The 22,001-nt window shown below is 30.5% G+C and overlaps 1 protein-coding gene and 1 long non-coding RNA gene across 3 annotated transcripts in view; both read left to right on the top strand.

The window, feature by feature from the left end:
• The window catches only part of LOC100791474 (chromosome transmission fidelity protein 18 homolog), a 72,303-nt gene extending 68,096 nt beyond the window's left edge, over nt 1–4,207 (top strand). For both annotated transcript variants that reach the window (XM_006605660.4, XM_003556835.5), the window contains one exon: nt 3,874–4,207. In XM_006605660.4, coding sequence (XP_006605723.1) covers nt 3,874–3,927 — 54 coding nt within the window. In that variant the 3' untranslated portion in view covers nt 3,928–4,207. The remainder of the gene's footprint in view (nt 1–3,873) is intronic.
• A 452-nt stretch (nt 4,208–4,659) lies between these two features.
• LOC102670522 (uncharacterized) lies at nt 4,660–7,050 on the top strand. Its single transcript, XR_005890447.1, has 3 exons — nt 4,660–5,285; nt 6,408–6,671; nt 6,754–7,050. It is a non-coding gene; the product is annotated as an uncharacterized lncRNA (long non-coding RNA).
• Nucleotides 7,051–22,001: the final 14,951 nt, after the last annotated feature.

Here is a 22,001-nt window from a genome sequence, read left to right as displayed (position 1 = left end):
GCATGGTTTTGATTTTCATGAAACCTTTTCTCCTGCGATCAAACCTGTTACTATTAGGATCATCCTTACTTTGGCTTTGTCTCATGGGTGGAAATTATTTCAACTTGATGTAAATAATGCTTTTCTGAATGGTTCACTTAAAGAAACTGTTTTCATGACTCAACCTCTTGGTTTTGAAGTTGCAGATAAGTCATTGGTATGCAAACTCAACAAAGCCATTTATGGCTTAAAATAGGCTCCAAGGCAATGGTTTGACAGGCTAAAATCTACTTTACTGCAGTTTGGTTTTATTGGAAGCTAAAGTGATTCATCTTTATTCATTTTTCGCCAACAAATGCATGTTGTTATCTCCTGGTCTATGTGGATGATATCATTCTAACAGGTAGTTCACCTTCACTAATACAGTAGATTACATACAAGTTAAACACTGCTTTTTCACTCAAGCAGCTTGGTCATCTAGATTATTTCCTGGGTCTAGAAATCAAGTATCTACCCAATAGTTCTATCCTTATGACTCAGACCAAATACATTAGAGATTTACTTCACTAGAATAACATGGCTGAAGTTCACTCTATCTCTTCTCCAATGGTATCCAACTGCAAGTTGTCTCGACATGGTGCTGATGCTTTTCATGATCTAACCTTATACAGGTCTGTAGTTGGTGCATTACAGTATGCTACCCTTACTAGACCTGAGATTAGTTTTGCTGTCTACAAAGTTTACTAATTTATGGTTGCTCCTTTGGATTCTCACTGGACAATGGTAAAACGGATATTAAGGTATCTGTAGGGCACTTTGTTTCATGGTTTGCTCCTTCAACCTACATATGTTACCAAGCCCTTAGTTATTCGAGCTTTTTGTGATGCTGACTGGGCATCAGATGTGGATGACAGACGCTCTACCTCAGGAACTGCTATTTTGTTTGATCCAAACTTAATCTCTTTGTGGTCTCGAAAACAGAAAGTTACTGCCAGGTCTAGTACAGAAGCTAAGTATCGCAGTATAGCTCAGATTTCCACTGAATTAACTTGGATTCACACTCTACTAACAGAATTGCAAGTTTCATTCACCACTCCTGTTATTTTTTGTGATAATCAGAGTGCAGTTTCTATTGCACACAATCCAGTTTTTCATAGCCGTACCAAACACATGAAAATTGATGTCTTTTTTGTAAGAGAGAAGATTTGGGCCAAGCAGCTTACTAGTGTCCATGTTCCAACTCTAGATCAGTGGGCCGCTTGATTTGCACTCCATATGTGTCCACTCAAAATAAACTTTTAGATATATTCACCAAGGGGCTGAACTGTATCAACTTTGAAAGAATTATATCCAAGCTGGGAATGGAGAACATTTATTCACCAGCTTGAGGAGGAGTGTCAAAATCGTGTTACTTAGTGTGTATTTTAGGAAAGTTTATATTTTATCCCTGATTGTATTTTTATTCTTTATCACAGCTGTATATTGCTATTAATACTAGGATTATGTATTTAGAATAAATCCCATAATTATAGGGATTTGTCTCCCTAGAATTAGTTGTCCATATTTCCTAAATAGCCAGCAGACTCATGTACATATAGGTCCAATGACCTCATAATTCTATATGAGAAAATAAAATATTATTCCTTCTAAATTTGAGATTATCATCTGAAAAAAAATTGGAATATCTGGCTGACTTCGCTTTTTTGTTTCAAAAGATAAAGCCTAGATACCTAAGTACAATCATCAATAAAAATGACAAACCAGCGGGCCCTGGATATATTTGGAATGTTGGATGGACCCCAAACATCACTACGTATCAAGGAAAAAGAAATTGACATTCTTTTATTACTGATAGGAAAGCTAGCACGTTTGTGTTTTGCAAATTCACAATCATCACAATGAAACACTCCTATGTCTAGTCCTTGAAACAAGCTAGGAAACATAATTTTTAGAGTACCAAATGAAGGGTGACCTAAACGATAGGGACACAATCATATGTCTTTATTGTGGGAAGGAAGTGACTCTGACAGCAAAGACAATGGAAATTGACTCTTAGTGCTACATGTCCCACGAGCTTCCTCAAGAAGGTAGAGCCCATTTTCCTCCCTAGCAAGTCCAATCATCTTCCACGTTCCCTGATCCTGAAATTTGCAAAGTGTGGGAGAGAATGTCACTAAACATTGTAAATCTGTTGTAAGTTTATGAATAGCAAGCAGTTTGACAGATAATTTTGGCACATGTAAAATATCTTTCAAAATTAAATACTGACTTAGGAGAATGTCTCCCTTTCCACAAACTAATAAATGTGTCATCTGCAATTGCAATTTTTTATTGTTGGGACAAGGTCTATATGAGATAAATTCAGTAGAGGAATGGGTTATGTGATCCGTAGCTCCAGAATCAGCAACCCATTTGAGGTAGTTTTTGTCATTGAGATGAAGGTTGGGTTGAATATTTTGTAGCTCAACAGTGCCGGTATTTTCGGCTTGGGCGGGGTTATTGGCTGCTGCATACATTCTCAGTTTTGTTGGGTGAGATTCAAAGGCATGGAGGGTGTTTTAGTGCAGGAAAAAATGGCAATATAGGTCATCAAAGGGAGGGGAAAAAAAGGCAATGCAGGCCACGCAGCTGAAGAAAAAAAACATGTGGCAGTGCAGGCCACGAGTTTACACAGGCTCCCACAGATTTTGTAGCGTTGGTACCATGTCAGAGGATAATTTTCTTTTTCATATTGATATAAGAGCATGTGCTCTTAAATAGAGTACAAGGTAATCTAAAAAGGGAAACTCCTAAACTAATGCTCATCATTGTACCCAGTTCCAATTCTTATAATTAAGGGTCAATGATTCATGGTCATAAATACAAAATATGCAGCCAATCAAATCTCCTAATAATGGAATTTAAATCCTATCTATAAAATGAAATAAAATATATGGTGGGATTCTGAGAGTATGGATTGGAGGTATTTAATTATTAGGATTACATGTGATAGAAAACAACCGGTTCTCTAATAGTAAATCTATTAGATAGCAGTTCTGTATCCCCGATACTGTAATCTGATAGCAAATCTATCAGAGAGCAGTTCTGTATTAGAATCTGCATGATGGCGGGTATGCATAGAAAATAATCGTTGGTAGGAGTATATATTTGATAGAAAGTTGTGTAATTAAAAAGTGTAAAGTTTTTTGCTATTTGTGGACAGAGAATACTCTGTAGGAGACTTTTGTCTCTGGGACAGCAAGCGTATTGCTGCACTGTGTAATTTAAGTGTTCAATAATTATATTTTATTACTTTATCAATTGGTGTTCTATTATGCTCTCAGTAATATATATGGAAATTTTCCAAACAGAATTGTATTCGCATTTACAAATCTTGTTTGTTATACTGCTCTTTTTTAAGCTAGTTTAGTCTTAAAATCTACAGTTAATAATATTCTTCACTCTTCATGTTTGACCAAATTTAGTCTCACGGATAATCTAACCATTTTTTGTTTTGTTTTCAAAACTTGTCTGAGTCTCTGATTTTGGGTGGTTGAACCATTTGTGAGTGGTTTTAAGGTTAGCCTGATCAGAGTGGGGTCTGGTTGGTTTGAGCAGTCCGATCTAACAAATTTTAAAACACTGATTTGGAGCACAATTTTGAACTTTTTGAGTGTTTAGCAATTTTAAACTTGTTTGTAACTTATTTAAATTTTACTACTGCTACTTATTGTTTTTACATATTAACTTGGTGCTATGAGAAGTTTTGCCTAAAAATAGGGCGAGTCTAGTAATTGGTCACGAGTTGAAATAGTTATTTTTGTATCTGTTCATGCATTTTTACCAACAAAAAAAATGTCTTTTAATTACAAAAGGACAATATATGCTCATTGTGACTTGTTCATTGCTTTTCAGGGCTTTACTAATGCAGTGAAAAGGCCTGTTCGTATTCGTGAATTTCTATCCTAATGTGTTTAACAAGTAATGTTCTTTCTTTGACTTGATTGCCTTAGAATTATCGATTTATCAAGGGCTCCATTTGTTCCCTTTAGATTAACTTTGTTGTATGCTTCAGAATCAAAGTTCTTACCAATTTTAGTCATGATCTTTATTGTTGTGTATCATTTACACTTTCCAACAAGAAGAGAATGTAGTGGCAGATATGTCAACCAAGCTAAATTGTCTATGGTTACAGTTTACTCATCTAAAACTAATTTGTTCAGCAAAAGAAAATTTACAATAATTCCAAGTTGCTGCATCTATCTTCATGTTCAATTGATATCCAATCAACTGGGTTGTATTTTTAGAGAGGTTTAATGAAATATTAGTTACCAATTCTTAAATTAATCTTATAAGTTTTTTAGCTGCAAAATAATTTATAAATGTTTTATATAATAAAAAAATTCTAATCATTTTACCTCAGACGGACCTATTAGCCTATAACAAAGTAATGGTAATAACGGGAGACGTGAGACTGCATTCCTGATGCAGTCACATAGAAGGCATCACCCAAGTAATGAAGAGAAATGATATTAAATATACATTCACTTTTTCAATTCACTATTTGTTATTTCGTAAATTCACTAACTTAGGCCCCTTTTGGAGTAGTTTTTGATTTTAAGTTTTCAGATTTATAAAAACAAAAATTGAGTTTTAAATTTCTGTTTTTTTTTTTTTGGTTTCCAATTTTATAATTTTAGTGTCAATCATTCTTATAGACAAAAGCCTTACAACGAGAAGAACCCAATCATAGGCTGAATCTTCACTGCCATTAGAATCAAACTCCACATGCCCGAATAAACCATAAACACAACCCGGGGGGAAAAAATTGCTACTGTCATGACTGTGGGTTCAATAAAAATGGCACTACCCAGAACGGTGGGTTCAATCAAAATCGTCTCACTATCAATAAAAAAATTTGCCACGGCTTGGACAAAAGTTTGCCATAGAATCCCCTAACAAAATCTAGAGTGTTGCTAGGTGCACCTTGCAGTTTTGCTGGTGCACCCAACAATTAATGGGAAAAGTCATTTATGCCCTTCAGTAATTTTTTAAAAAAAACAGCTCTCTCGCCTCTCTCTCTCCCGCGTCGTGTTTCAACTTCTTCTTCCTCGGAGTTCTGCTTCTTCTTCAATCTTCTTCATTCATCTGCTTCTTCTTGTGCGCCGCCGCGATTCCATCTTCTTCACTGCTCTTGGCATTTCTGCTTCTTGGCGTTTCAATCCCTTCATTGTTCTTCGCATTTCTTCGCATTTCTACGTAGGACTGTGGGTGTGGTTCTTCTTCGCGTTTCTGCTTCATCTTCGACACTCAGTTTCTTCCTCGAGGTACGTTTCTCCTTCGCGTTGCTTCTTCTTCCTCCATTGTTGTCGTCGATGGCGGAAACCGCCATTGGGAAGTTGTTGGGCTGTTTACGGATCACCTGATCCGTAAAAGTACCAGTTTCATTTTAATTACTTTTAAATGAACTTGAATTATTTTGTTTTTTGTTGTTTCAATATTGTTGAACTTTTTTGTAGACATACATATTAGTTAGGATGCTCCCCCTTATATGATGAATAAAATAAAACACACATCAGTGGTTACATTTATGGGTCTATTTAGATAAACTTTTCTATATATATAGATATATCCTCTTTTAGTTAGGGAATTATCCAAATAGTATATATTGATTAGCATTTTTTTTATCAGCAAAATAGGATATATATATATATATATATATATATATATATATATATATATATATATATATATATATTAATAAAAGAGTACCAGAGGTACTATAATTACAATGTGTTAGAAAAATCCTAGTGGATCCACATGTGATGCTACTTTCGGACTGATGTGATCCACCCTACAAAAAAAAATACATCATCAATACCCATTAGCGTTGAATGATTAGCATGAATTACTTCATTTAAAAAATTCCAAGAGATAGGTAGCGCTTGTATGAAATTATCCAAATATTCCAAACCAAATATTGCTAGTAAAACTAGTCTCATTATTACAAAGATAAAAATCACAACTAGAGTAAGCACGGGCACAAAGATGTCACCCCCACCAACACCTTCCACAGTCCTAAATGCTGATTCCTAGGAATCCTAGGAATTCAATCATATATTTTTTGTAAGTGGTATACTCTTAGGTAGCATTTGGTAAACATATTAGAACAAAAGTTACAAAATGGAACATAACCAATGGTGAATTATAAAAATAGAACAAAACACAATATTGTGTTGAGAAATGGTATATTTTGATTCTATTTCGTTTATCCACACACATCAAACACTATCTTAACATTAATTCCTAATTTTTGTTTATCCACACACATCAAACACATCAATCCTGGTTTGATTCTATTTCGTTTATCCACACACATCATTCCTTCCTGAATCATTATCCGGTGGTCACACTACTAACTTCAATTTCAACGTTCACAACATATTTAGGACTAGCATTATTAGCTTTTTATAGAACTGGTCAACAAAAACATATTGGTCAACGTGGTGCCAGGGGCGTGTTCCAATGACTACATCGACTGGTTCTTCCGCATCTCCCATCCTTTCATGACACCAGGCCACGCAGTAGATCCTCTGCCTCATGGTCACGCCCCGCAGCCCCGAGTCATCCCTCAGGCCCCGCAGACGGATATCCCTCGCGTGCCGGAGCCAGGAGCATCGTCGACATCTACGGAGGAGCCCAGACATGCAGTGGTAAGTAATACTAATAATTTACGTCATTTACCTCAATATTTGCATAATAATTTGTGTAATTAGTTTGTTTTGTATGTAACAGGAAGTTTGTGATGACATTGTTGAGCGGTTGGAGCGCCATCTGAGTCTAGGGGTGGTCACGCCTGGCTCATCGACACATGAGGTGATCGAAGAATGCCTCAGATTGGCTAGGAGTGTCACACAGGACCATCTAGTATACGTTAGGTGTAGACGCAGGCGGCGCACTGATCAGGCTTAGTTTATATACATATTTTACATTGATATTCCTTGTATATACAGATATTGTACATGAAGTCATTTCATGAGTATTGTTGGTTTTATTTATTTTCATTACTAATGTTAGTTTTATTTATTTTCATTGATTGTGTATTCCATTTGTGTCTATATACACGTATGTTATAACTTTAAATATAATTAAAATAAAGAAGTTGAAAAGGGTGTAAAAAAAATAATTAACCAAAAAATGGACATTATTCGTTATCTAAGATCGTATATAACGTACTAATATTTTTAAATTCTCTTATAATTATAATTTTTCCACTTATACTAATTATCATGTAAAAAAATGTATTGCAAAGTAGTTAGTATTTTAATTTTTTATATAATACTAATTATTTTTTTTATATTCTTTATAATATTAATAATGATATGATTAATTCTTTATAATATTATATTTTATGTATTTATTGATTTTTATTAATATGTAAAAAATAACCTTAAACAATAATTATAATGGGACTGAGTAAGTATTTTAATATCATCTTCTAAACAAATTTATTCTAAAAAATATTAAAAAATTAATTATTTATAATAAATTAATATTCATAAATATATTATATTTAATAAAATAAAAAATAGATTTAATTATATTATAAATAAATATGTTGTATTTAAAAGTATATTATAATTTTTTTCTTCTTACGAATCAAGCTGATCCAAAAGTGAAAAATTAAGTAAGGGTAATTTTGACATTTTTCAAGAATGCTGGGTGCACCAGCAATAATTTGGGTGCACCTAGCACCACTCCAAAATCAAATATCACCTTTACTATTCCAAGCCAGAAAAAGAGAGAAAACAAAATACTGAAAGTAGAAGCAACAGAACCAAGATATTGCTGCCGAATAAGACAACAAAATAGGGAGCATTGCCCCCAATTCTTGATTTATGTTCTCTTTCTCTCTCATGCCACCCCGCTATCGTCACGTCTCCTCCGCCATCATTGGTTGTTGCGTTGCTGCTTCTTCCTTACCTTTCTCTCTTTCTCTCTCTCTCTCTCTCATTCATTTCAGTGGGGGCTAGCGGCATTGAATGGCGATCGACATATATAGATCATACGAGAGAGAGAGCAGCAGCAACAGCATACGAGAGGCAGAACAGCGTGAAGGGAGAAGTTCGAGAGGGTTAGCGTGAAACCAACAATGAGAGGGTTAGCGTGAAACCAACAATAGAAACCCAAAAATCTAATTTTATTGTCTCTGAATTAGGATGAAAACATTTTGGTTTCAAAATTATATTTTATAATAGAAAATCAGAAATTTGTAACCACCCCAATCAAGGCTTTAAGAATCGAAATACATACCATTCGTCACACTTAGACTTGACTTGCAGGATACCCATAAAGCTTCTCTTAATAATGTTTCTCTTGACTTCGACAAATATTCCACATGGTTGGACGATGTGTGCAGTGTATAATATTTTCATTAAGAAAAAAAAAATCAGTAGTTATGTCTCAACTTTTCCTTTTAAACTGTACATCCGCCGAATCCACAGAATATCCATACGGTAATATAAAGTTCTCTGTGGAGAGAAAATTGTCTCATTTTGCAAATTGCAGCACAACTTCCATTCGACACTGATAGGATGGAAATGTCCCTTCCTTATTGCAAAGTTTAGACGCATTGGATTCTAGTGCTACATTTCGTTTGCATTGAATAAACTGAGTGATGGTTGATAGATATTTCTTCATTTTAAATACTCATTAATAGTCTGTTGAAATCAGAATATTATGTTCTGATTCTATTAACAACGGTGTAATTAATTTTTCTGTCATTAATTTCTTGAACTGTTTGGTTGTAATTAATTTTATCTGTGTTTGAATTGTTTGTAGTGTTTTATTTAAATACTTATTATAGAATTTTAAATTAATTTAATTGTTTGCATGTTCTTTGAATTTATTTAAATTCTAAAATTTGTTGGTGAAATTGGTTTTTGTAAAAAATTTCCTGTAAATAATTCTTCGGATGAAACTTTAATTGATATATTTTATTAAAATGTAATTATAATGATATACAGTGTAAAATTACAATTCTTGGAATGAAACTTTAATTGATATATTTTAGGGTAAATAGTCACTTTTGTCCCTTAATGTGTGATTCGCTGATAAATGCGTACTTGAAAGATGAAAATATAAAATTTAGTCTCTGAAAGTGTAAAAAGTGTGACAAATATGTCATGTCGTTAACTTTCCTCCGTCACCGTTAATAAAATAGCCTATGTGATATAGAGGGACAAATTTGTCATTGAAATGATTGTCAACGTGGATTGCCAGCTTAAGGGCATATTTGTCATAATATTTTTTTTTTTACTTTTCGTCTTCTTGCTCCGCTGACAAATGCAATTTAGTCTCTGAATGTATAAAAAGTATAACAAATATATCCAGACATTAATAATACATTGTGACTTATTATTATTATTATTATTATTATTATTATTATTATTATGTGTTTATAATTTACTACTCCCATTCGTTTAGTAGTTATGCAATATATTTTTTAAAACTTCCTTTTAATATATATATATTTTTATTATTTGGATTTCCTTGTCAAACTTTAATCTTTGTTGTTAAAAAAAAACTTTATCTTATATCTTATAATTTTATCAAATTTCTACTAAATTTTCCAATTTTAATCTTTAAAATTATTCCATATCACAATTCCAACTTAAGTGTCCTCATATTTAGATTGAAAATAATATGTCGTGAGTTTGAGTAGAAAAAATACAATCAAATTTATTTATTTAAAAAAAAAGAATTTAATCAACTATTTTTTTTAAAAAAAATCTCACAAAATTTGAACCAGATAAAACTAAAGTGGAATTATAAGTCTTTTTTCTTAATCAATATATATATATATATATATATATACCTCAAATATGAAAGAATCCCTTGGATAAACCTTATGTGCTTCCATTTGAGACAACACTTATTATACATAATATGAATTATTAACAAATAAAGAACCCAAATAAATTTAAATAAAAAATATAATAATACTCAAACTAATACAAAGGTTAACTTTAAAACAAAACAAAAAAATAATACAAAGGTTTATTCTTTACCTTTGGGACGTAGAGTTGTATCTCTGGCTGATTTAGGGGCTGCAACGACCTTGCATTCCATTTGACATATTGTACAAAAGTACGTAATAAAGATTAATAATTAATTGAAGAAACAAAAAAATTTCAAGAAATAAAAGACTTTCATTTTTTAAATGGTAACTCAATTTTTTTTTTATATCATAAAACTAAAGAATTTTATTTTATTTTGGAAAATAAGTAGTTATATTGATTAATTAAAAAACTAATTAACAATTTGATAGATGGATAAATAGATAGATAATCAAAATATAAGAGTTCAAATCTTAAAAATTGTATTCCACTGTTTTATAATCCTTTTTTTCATAGCTTCTCTCCTATACAATTCACTATCAACGTCCGAGTATATTTGTCGCACTTCTTATACTTTCGAGGACTAAATTTTGCATTTTCATCTTTTAAGGATGCATTTGTCAACAGGGTGGGAAGACGAAAAGTCAAAAAAATATTATGACAAATATGCCCTTATGCTAGCAATTCACGTTGACAATCATTTCAGTGACAAATTTATCCCTCTGTGCCACAGATGCTATTTTATTAACGGTGACGGACGAAAGTTAATGACAGAACATATTTGTCGCACTTTTTACACTTTCAGGGACTAAATTTTGTATTTTCATCTTTCAAGGACACATTTGTCAGCGAATTACACATTGAGGGACAAAAGTGACTATTTACCCTATATTTTATTATAATGTAATTAAATTACATTATTTACACGAGATAAAATTACACTGTATAAGCTAAACTCAAGATACTAAAACTAAAATCCTAAATTGTTGACACCTAACCTAGACACATGTCCCCTTGCATTATAACTCAATGACACCTAATCAATCCTCTGCCTAACCCCTTCCATGACCCAATTGAGACACCTAACTTCCACTAACCTACTCCTAACTCCCTCTCCCCCTTCCCCCCTCCCCTTCCACGACCAACACAACACTATCACTCACTCATTCTCTTTCCTTTTCACTCTCCACTCATTCTAAGCTTCCAACTTCAGCCAAGAGAAAGAAAAAGAAACACTCTTCTTCCTTTGTGATTCTGCTGCTGAGACTGGAAGGGAGGAAGAAGAACCTTGGCCACCATTGTTGAGCTTGGGATCTCCATTGCCACTACCTTCATCTACACTCAAATTTCACCTTTTTCTTTGTGGGTGGGACTCCAAAACTTAGGTAAGGGAGGTTTTTCCCTGTGAACTCAATCCCATGGTTCTAAAAATTATTTTAAAGAGTAAGAATGGTTTTGATGAGAAAAACTACTTGTGGTGAAATTTGTTTGGGTTGAATGCATGTGTCTCTTTTTTTTATTGTTTTTGCTCAGTAATTTGTTTGGGAAAGCTTCAAATACATAGGAACTGCCTAAATTTTCAAAATTTAAAACCAAATTTTTCTATTAAAATTAGGAGATAGCGTTTGTCTTTCGTTTTTGTGTGTGAACATGTGCTATTGTATCTGATATTTTGGAAAATTTAATTGTTGGGTTTTTTTGAAATTTGTTTTAAATTAAATTACACACAAAAATGAAACAACTTTGATGTTGAGGTTGAAAAGAACTGAGTTCAAATTTAAGGTCATTTATGGACTTCAAGTTGACCTCTTTGTTTTGGAGTTTGATACTGGTAGTGTTCTGTTTTTCTCAACTCTGTAATTTTTTGTTTACAATTTTGAAAATGTGATTCATGATCGTTGAACTAGAAAAATAATATGTTTTAATCATGTTTATTATGTAAATTAAAGAGGTTACCTTCTAATTTTAAAAGGAAAGACAAAATAGATTTGGTTGATGGAAAATGTTTTTCAAGTAAGGAGAAAGGTCTTTAAAGAAAAATTTGTTGGAAGTTGTAGAAAACTGGTTTTGATAGTGTTGAACAAGTGGCCTCAGATATCTTAAGAAGGAGGGGTTGAATTAAGATATCACAAACTATTTCCCCAATTAAAAATTCTATTTAACTTTTTATTCAAGTTATAAATTCCCTTAATAATGAATTTCTTAAATAATGATTCAAATAGAACAATCTGAATATGAATATAAAACAATAATAAATAAAGGAGTTTAAGGGAAGAGAAAGTGCAAACTCAGATTTATACTGGTTCGGCCACACCCTTGTGCCTACGTCCAGTCCCCAAGCAACCCGCTTGAGAGTTCCACTATCTTGTAAATTCCTTTTACAAGTTCTAAACACACAAGGACAACCCTTCCTTTGTGTTTAGAATTCTTTCACAACAAGAGACCCTCGGTCTCTTAATCCCTTTTCAGAATGAAGAAGAAGAGAAGAAGAAATCTCTCTTGAAAGAGATAGATTGAACAATTTGAGCACTCAAATAATTCCTTATTGAATCACAAGAGTTTTGGCCAAGGAATTTGTAAGAGGATAAAATGATTTTTCTTTTTAAGAGGAAAAAACCTTTTTGTTCTGAAAAACTCTTAGCAAATTCGTGTCTCAAGTCACATATATATAGGCCTTTGATAGCCATTCAAGAACCACACAAAAAGATGTGACTGTTGAGAATATTTTCTGAAAATCTGCTCTGGTAATCGATTACAGTATATATGTAATCGATTACAATCTTTAAAATTTGAATTAAAACGTTCAGAAACTACTGGTAATCGATTACCATATATGTGTAATCGATTACACAGTGCAAATTTTGAATTCAAATTTTAATAGCTGTTGTAAATTAGTTTTGGCCACTGGTAATCGATTACATCCTCTGGTAATCGATTACCAGAGAGTAAATTTGTTGAAAAAGACTTTTTAACTTAAAAATTCTTGGCCAAACTTTTTGCTACTTCAATTGGAATTTCCTTCCTATTTAATATACCCTTTCTAAGACTCTATAGACTGTCTTGATCATCCATCTTGAATATCTTTAATTTCTTTGTCTTGAATAAAGCTTTGAGACGCAAGTGATCTTTTGGCATCATCAAAACATCGGCTTGATCCTTTATCTACAGATAGAATATTTTTTTGTTAGCTTCAATATGGAAAAAAGTATCACTTAATTTGGATTTGGGAAGGGGACAAAATTGAAAATATTTGAACTAGGTCAAATCTTAAATCAACTCTATTGTGTTGACTTGTAGAATATTTAGGAGTTTTTATAGGTTTTTGCTAAATTATTGAAATACTATGCTAGAAAGCATAGACAATAACCTTTAATTATATGTAAGAAAAATTATGTGTTGAAAATGCTAATTTTATGTATGGTATGTTTTTGATTTTGTTTTCGAATGGTCTAGAGTTTTGCTTGAACTAATTGATGAAATATTGGTTGTTTATTGCTTAAGTTAATTGAAAGGCCTAGAAAGTGTGAATTTTGGAAAACTATTATTGATATATGTAATGCTTTTATTAGAGACTGAATTTACATGTGGTTGTTTTTGTGATACGATTAATTTACAACCATAGTATGTAATTGTTGTGTTTGTATAGATGTTTGATGTATGGTAGTTATGGGGACTTGGACACGGGTACTGATCTTGAAAGAGTTGTTAAGGAGTCAGTCTTCAGAGTTGTTGGATGATCATGATTGGTACATGGAAAATGATCGTAGGACATGAATTGTCCTTAGGGGTGAGGCATGAAGTTGTGATTGATGTCCCCAAGTCAGCTTGGTAACCCTAACTGACTATAAGTATTGTCAGTTGGTGAGAGGTTTTCATTACACCATGGTAAAATATGTACTCTCAACCGTCATCCAAAACATAAAATGTTGTAAGACCACAACTCTGGAGTTTCGATGGCAGCCGGTTAGTGTGAAATAAGTACTGAATTAGTAATGAAAACGATAAGGTGCAAGTGAGACCCAGGAGAAAACCACATTGTGGGGTTAGTAGAATTGTGTGTGACTTTCTTTAAGTCCTTCTTGGTGTCATTGACGAAGTGTAAAGGCATACCCTTATGATTTTCTTTTTTAGGATCAAACGACAACATTTGTGCCGATCATGAAGAAATTGACTATGTTACCTTCATCATCCTTATCATTAGTACCTTGAGTTGAGGTTCAATTGACATGCTAGATTGGGATTAGAGATGATTGCATTGAGTCAAGGACTTGTTAATTCTTATGTATTTTGATGTAATAAGATCTAGGCTTCAGAACTCTTAACACATGTGAAGTTAGTCATAATGTATTTGTGTTATACTTTGGGAGTGTACTTATTACGTGTTCAAAGGAAACATCTATGTTATCACTGTTTTTACTTAATATATGTGTGTGGGTATTGTTTTGCAAACTGGATGATGTACCTCTCTTGTCATTTTTTTATTTCCTTTAGAATTAAGGTTTTAAGTGAGACAATACTATGTGTTTTTTTTTTTTTTGCAAAAATTTAAATAATGTTTTATTTACTACATGGCATCAACTTAGAAACCAACTAATAAGAATTTGTAATTTTTTTAATCTAAAAGTCCTATCCACCTTTGCTTAATTTATAATTTTTGAGTAAACAAAGTGATTATGCAGAGAGGTGGTAATGGTGAATTATCTATCAATTTTTGTCTTATGTAAAACCCCTGTTAACATTTGGATTTAACTTTACGCTAAAATGTGTTTTCGATACTTAATAAATACTAAATACTAAAATTTTGTGTTTAGTCATTGATAAAAAATTTTTTTACATTAAGTCCCTAATAAAACAATAATTTTATTTTTGGTCTTTGATACTTTTGCTTAGAAATTAAACTTTAAAAGAGAAAATGATAAAAATAATGAATAAAGTATGTAAAGTTTTTTTTTTTTAAAGTGAAAAGAATTGCAAGTTGGGAAATGAAAATGTATTTTCTTTGACCCAAATTAAAGTATTTTATAAACTTAATTTATTTCAAAGTTAAAGATAACAGTATTTTTATTTTTAATTTTATAAATTAATCTCTATACTTTTAAAAGGTGAAATTATATATATATATATATGATTGAGTGCATTAGTAACCAACATTATAAATTTTTTATAAAAGATCCAATTTATTCTTTTGCTTTAGTAAGTTTAATTTAAGGATATAATAATAATGAAAAATAATAATGTCTTTAAGGTGTTGGTTAATTAATAAATTAAAAGAGAAATTATTTTAATGGAGTGTATAAAATTGTATTATCTATTTTTCTTTTTCGTTCTTCTATGATTTTCACGTTAAATATTTTTTTCTTTTAATTCATTATTTAATGTCCTAAGAACACTTATTAGTAAGACCTAACACTTACTTATCATTCATTTAAGAAAAAATCATTTCTCTCTTATCTCTCATATCTTACTATGTTAAATGTTCAAATTCTCTCTCTTTTCTCATTTCTAACCATTAATTAAACACTTTTTTTTATTAACAATTCATGTATTAAACAAACTAAAATTGCTATCTACATTTGATAATCTTAATTAACTTTTTTTTATTAACTGATTGATTTAACGTAAACCATTTGGTTTAACGTTTAACTACCTTAATTGATTTTTTTGTCATTTTTTTACTAACGTTTCTTTTCAAAATATTTTTGTTAACGTTTAAATAATAGAAAAAGTAAAATAATATTTTTTTTATTAAATTTTAAAGTAAGCCAAAACTAAAATAATAAGTTTTTTTTTGTCAAATTCTTAATAAAATTTTGACCTTAATTGATATATTTTTTTAATAAGAAGTTTGGTTAAATACAATATTATTCAGCAAGAATGTTTCACGTAGGAAACCACATGTAAACATATTAAGATTATACATTACGCAATCCGACTTATGATTTCCCATTCGGTGTAACACCTCTAGCGTATTCGCGCAATTTTTTGCCGTTAACACGCAGACTTGAATTGCATTCAATTGAAAATTGATAAATAACTATTTTTATCTATGTGTAATTTGCCAATAAATATATTTTTGAAAGATACAAATATAAAATTTAGTTTCTGAAAGTGTAAAAAGTGCAACAAATATATCTGACCATTGACTTCTGTTTCTCACTGTTAATAACATTGCCTATATGGTACAAACGAATTTGTCATTAAAACGATTGTTAATGTGGTCATGCTGATTGGATGAAAATGTCACTAAGATATACCATTTTTGGATGTAAATGTTAGTAATTTATTATTGGACAAAATGTCAATATTTTTTTATTAAAAGAAAATATCAGTAATTTTTTTAACCTAAATATTAGTACGTTTTGTTGGATCAAAATGTCAATAAGTTATCATTATTGAACGAAAATGTCAGTAATTTCTTATTGGACCTAAATATTAATATGTTTCTACTGGATTAATTTGTTAGACCCAAAATTTTGTTTTATTTAGGGATAAAATATAATTTTAGTGAAAATTTTCGTCATATTGTATCACTACAAACATAATATTATAATAATCACTTAAAAAATATATTGACAAACAAAATTTAAAACATAATAATAACAATAATATTGATGATCAATCATAATTTGTTTGTCACAAAGAAATACAAAGAAAGACAGGAAGATAATTAAATCCGGTTGAGAAGAGGACCCCTCTTTGGAAAGCCAATTTGTAATCTTGTTTCCTTTCCTTTTAGATTCTTAAAATATCAGTTTAGACCTAAATCAACCTCAAAAGCTAGCTCATAGGGTGAGGGTTATCCCTCACTTATATACTCTATCTTTGCTTTATCTCTAACCAATATGAGTCTTGAAATTTGCTCAATATATCCCATAACGCTTAACACTTTTGGGCTTGATACATAAATAACATGGTGGATGACCCTTTTGAATAAATCTTGGATATGCTCTGATACCATCATAGATTCTTAGAATGTGATCTTAGGTCTAATTCAATCGTAAAAGTTAGCTGATAGAGTGAGGGTTGTCCCTCACTTGTATACTTTATATGGGATTTATCTTGGCTTTTGAATGTATGCTTAATTCAAATGACCATCAAGCATGTTATCCATACACCAAGCCCAAAAGTGCTGAGTGCAAGGGGATTTATTGGAAAAAATCTAAGTCCCACATTGGTTAGAGATAAAGTCAAAATAGAGTATATAATAAGTGAGGGGCAACCCTCACCCATTGAGCTAACTTTTGGGGTTGAATCTAAGATTCCCTATAAACTTGATTGGAACTATGATCCCATGGAAAATTTCTGAATTTCAAGATCAAGGAATGATAGAGATGAAACCAATTCACACTCCCAAGATTGAGATCAATAGCTAATTGAGAATCAGATTCACAAATGATTTTCTTAAAGCCTCATTGCCATGCAATTTGCAAACCATTGTAAATGCCAAATAATTTTCACGAAGTGCCATAGTGTAGCCACAAGAACCATAGTAACCTGTAACCCAAGCTCCATGACTATGAACAACCCTATGCCAATGGAACTGCCATAAGTATTTAATCTCAAGAAGTCCACAAGAACCATAATGTTGCGATTGAATTTGTCTTGAATGTATTAGGTTTAATTTGTTTCACATATTAATATTTCCATTCATATTTTCTCTTCCTATGTCTAGTTTAATTTTATTTATTGTGCAATGAATCCAGGAACTACAGAACTTTGCTACATGCTAAAATTTGCATTCATATTTTCTCTTCCTGTGTGATAACTGCGAAATTTGGGTTTAATTGATAGTCAATTTTGACTAAGAATGATTAAAATTTCTTTACTTTGTTGTTGTTTTTAATGAAATAAAGAGAAATTTAATATGATGTTATTTTTTTTACTAACAGGATTCAAAAGAAGAAAATTACAAGTGCTTTTGAGGAAAATTGATGCAAAAATTGAAGAAAAAGTTAAAGATTGGGATAGCTTGCTTAGTGCACAAGACAAACTCAACACGTCACAATGCTTAGCAGCCAGCCCAAGCTTACTGCGAAGAAAACCCACAAAGAAGCCCAAAGGCGTATTTAGCAAGAATCCCGTGCTAAGCGCGTGATCACCGACATACTCATTATGCTCAGAAGGCCCGTTTAGTGTGAGGTCGCGTGAATTTTAAGCTAACTTAGGCCTATAAAAGAATTAGGAAGCAAAGAAGAAAGACACATCGAGACTCAGAGCTCTCTAATAAATACATCTAAAGCATGAGTATCTCTAACAGGGGAAACCCTCCTTCTATAGTCATTCCCCCTTCTCTTCCTTTATCCATCCCTCTTCTTCTTCCATCCACATCAACCCCTAAAGTGTAAATTCTATCATGGTAATGAGAGGCTAAACCCCCATTGTTGGGAGCTTAGCAGCCAATACCCTTGTTATGTAATCTTTCCTTACTATCTATTAAATGCAATGTCAATTTTTATTGTTTCTTTCTTGCACTTTATTGTCATTGTTATGGTCTGAGCATCGATGCATATGTTTAAGGATTAGACATTCATAAGTGTTTAATTTCTAAAGAACTGGGAAAAAACATCTAAACAAATTATTGCTAGGGATAGGGTGATATTATTTAGCCTATGCATGGATATCTAAACTTCATGCAATTTATTGTTTTATCTCTGCAAAAGGAGTTGAGAGAGATAATAGATATATTAGGCTCTTCATCGTGAAGGATTAGGATTGAGTATCATAGTAGATGTGGGTGGAAATTGGAATAGTATTAAATAGAGAAACACATTAACATTGGATCAAGGGTAGTTAATCATGTTAGGCCCTAACATATTTAAATTTTGAAGTCTTTTTTTTTGCATTCAAACTTGTTTAATTTTCCTGTCTTTTATCTTCTATTTCTTTCCTTTCAAATTTCTCACTTACAATTCCTTATCTTTTCTATCAATTGCTTGAAAATTGAGTTTGTATCAATCTAAGTACAAACAAAGTCCATGTGGACTCAACACCCGAACTTCCGTTTGCTTTACTACTTGTAACAATTTGGTACACTTGTCAATGAGTTAACACTTTGTCTATTTTAATTTTATTTATGTGTATTATCTTAATATCGAGATCAAAGAGGATAACCTAGCATGGGTGTATATGTTGAATTTCTTATTTTTTTTATCTTGTCCTTTGCTTTGGTGTGTAAGTTGAATGACTCGATTTGGTTCTATTTTTTCATTATGCATGTTTGGTTTTGTTTGCTTGTTTTTTACATTACACAACCATAACATGAATGCATTGTTGGAAACAATGTTAGAGATCCGAATAAGCACTACAAGAAAAAAATGAATTTAATGGGGTTAATTTTGGTGTTACCAAGGGTTCAAACCTTTGTTAAATATATTTCCTGCGGTTGACCATTCTATTGGAAAAATCTCTGTGACAAATGATTTACCTACATTTTTGAGAAACCCTGAGAAATTAGGGCTTACCCGTGATATATAAACCCTCGGTAATTTCTGACAGTTTCTAAATCCTGTATAAACCATAGTCATTGTTTAAGGTTATATTCCCTTTTTACCAGGTCCCCTGTTAATGCAAGAAATTTTTTATAAAGAAAATCCACCATTAATGGTTAATCTAGTTACAAATTATTTGTGACCAATTCGAGCTAAAGAATCATACATAAGCAATTTAAGTTTTTTTAATATAAAAAAGGAAAAATTAAACAAATAAAAACTCATTTTATAAAAATTAATTCATATCATTCATAAGTTTGATGTAAAATAGAAGAAGAAGAAGTAATTCTTTAGTTAACATTCCCATCTCCACCAACTCTGAGCCTCAAAATTGAAGTCATAAATTTGCAGCCTGTGCTATTGCTTCACTTTATCCAAATAGAATTGCCTCAACTGCTCTGCACCACACCTTGTCTTCAACATCCTGACTCTCCTAGTATCCCACACCAAGTAGTTCAAATTGGGAAGGAAGGAAATCAAAGTCACTTGAAAAAAAAAAACTACTCAAAGTTAGGAATCCAAAGTTACTATTCCGTACCAAGTAGTTCAAATGTGTAAGTCTAATAGACAAACGTGCAAGCAAAATAACAATTAATATTATAGCTTATGACACATAAATAAGGCACCATGTTTTAGTAAAAACATATTTAACTTTAATTTAACATACATTGAAATTTCACTAACCCAAAGGATAAAACTCTTTCATTTTTATATTTTCATATAAACTCAATTTATAGGTTTACAAACACAATATATATATATATATATATATATATATATATATATATATATATATATATATATATATATATAAAATCAAAATATGTTACAGAATGTTATTCAATATTTTAAAATTACAAGAATAAATATGCATATGTTAGTACTCTAATCTCAGTATTTTAAAATTCTAATATTTTTTAAAAATTTAAACATTTAAAATGTTATAAATGCTTTCTTAAAACTAATAGTTACGGTGAAATTAGTAATTTTAAGTTTATTGATTGTAATTATTAAAAACATTATAAGTATTTTCTTTTTTAAAATTACACTTTTAAAATGTTATAAATATTTTCCTGAAAGTGGGTGTAGTTGGTGCTGATTAATTAAATTTAAATTTACCAAGTTTAAAAACAGTAAATGTTATAAATTTTTTAATTTAAACATATATATATATATATATATATATATATATATATATATATATATATATATATATATATATATATATATATATATATGCATATTTTTTCTGAAAATTTAAACTTTCAATAATTGTTATAAATGCATTTTTGAAACTATGAGTAGTTAATATTAAATTAGTAGTTTGTGACATAAATGCTTTGTTGAAATTTATAAAGAAATGATAAAAATTGTCAAATTCTTTATGAAAATTTCAAACTCTTAAAAAATGTTATAAGTGTTTTCTTGAGACTAGTAATTATTGGGTATTAAATTAATAATTTCAAATGAAAATGCATCATTATCTTACCAAAAATGAAATTGATGGTCTTATGGTAGTTATTTTGCAGCTTAATTAAGCATTTGATTTTAATTGTATTTTCATTAGAAAAATACCATTTTTTTATTACTTCCATGGTGAATTCACCAAAAAAAAAAAATGCCATGTTAGGTAATGTGATCAATGCTTGGGCCAATTGGAGCAAGGTTGCGAATATAGTATAGGGTTTGAAGTTGTTGTTAGATGTAAAACTAAAAGAGTATTGCACCTCTAAAGATATATTATTAGTGTCATATTGTTACTTTTTAATAAGATAAAAGATTGAACAATACAAACTTTAGGTTTTAGATGTAATATCATTTTATAAATTTTAATTTATAAAAAAAATATTATTTCATCAAAATATAAAATTATATTCATACAAATTTTTGTTCCATACATCACACGGGTCCATAATCTAATTTTAACTAATAATCTCATATAATTAAATAACTTAAGTAATAAATGTACACCAAATCAAATGAATAGTATTTTATTATTTTTTAAAATATTTATATATATGATTTAATGATGATATTTTTTATCTATATTACAATAAATAACATGAATATTTTAATATAAATAAAAAAATGTTCTCACTAAATCGCAAACATCATTTTAAAAGATAAATATAGTATATAATAAAAATAAAAATTATATAAATATACATATTCTAATTTATGTCAAAATAAAATTTAATCTTATATATTATATTTTAAAAGATAATATATGAGATTATAAAAATATTATAAATTAAAAAATAGAAAAAAAATTGAATTTTAAACTATTTTCACATAAAACCTATATTAATAATATATTTTGCACCAAATATTTAAATGAACATTTAGGTATAGTGATAAAGGAGTGTGTTTCTCATTCCAAGAACCATGATTTTTGTCCTTCCTCAAGCATTAAAATCAGTTTTGGGAACTTAGATAATAAATTAAAAAATAAGAAAAATTTGGTGAAATAGACAAAATAGGAGGACAAATTTTACAATTAAACTTACAATCTAACATAACAATGACTCTAATACTCCTATGAACTTTTTTTTTTCATCAAAAATCATCTTATATTCTCAAGAATGTATTCTAAAAAGTATTTTTTTTTCTTATTACTGATTTCAGAAAATGTTATAATTTCCTTTTTTACCATGTT

The sequence above is a fragment of the Glycine max genome, chromosome 20, assembly GCF_000004515.6.
Source record: "Glycine max cultivar Williams 82 chromosome 20, Glycine_max_v4.0, whole genome shotgun sequence".
Classification (NCBI taxonomy): Eukaryota; Viridiplantae; Streptophyta; class Magnoliopsida; order Fabales; family Fabaceae; genus Glycine; species Glycine max.
The sequence above is the reverse complement of the archived record's forward strand: the minus strand, read 5'-3'. Positions and strand labels throughout refer to the sequence as shown.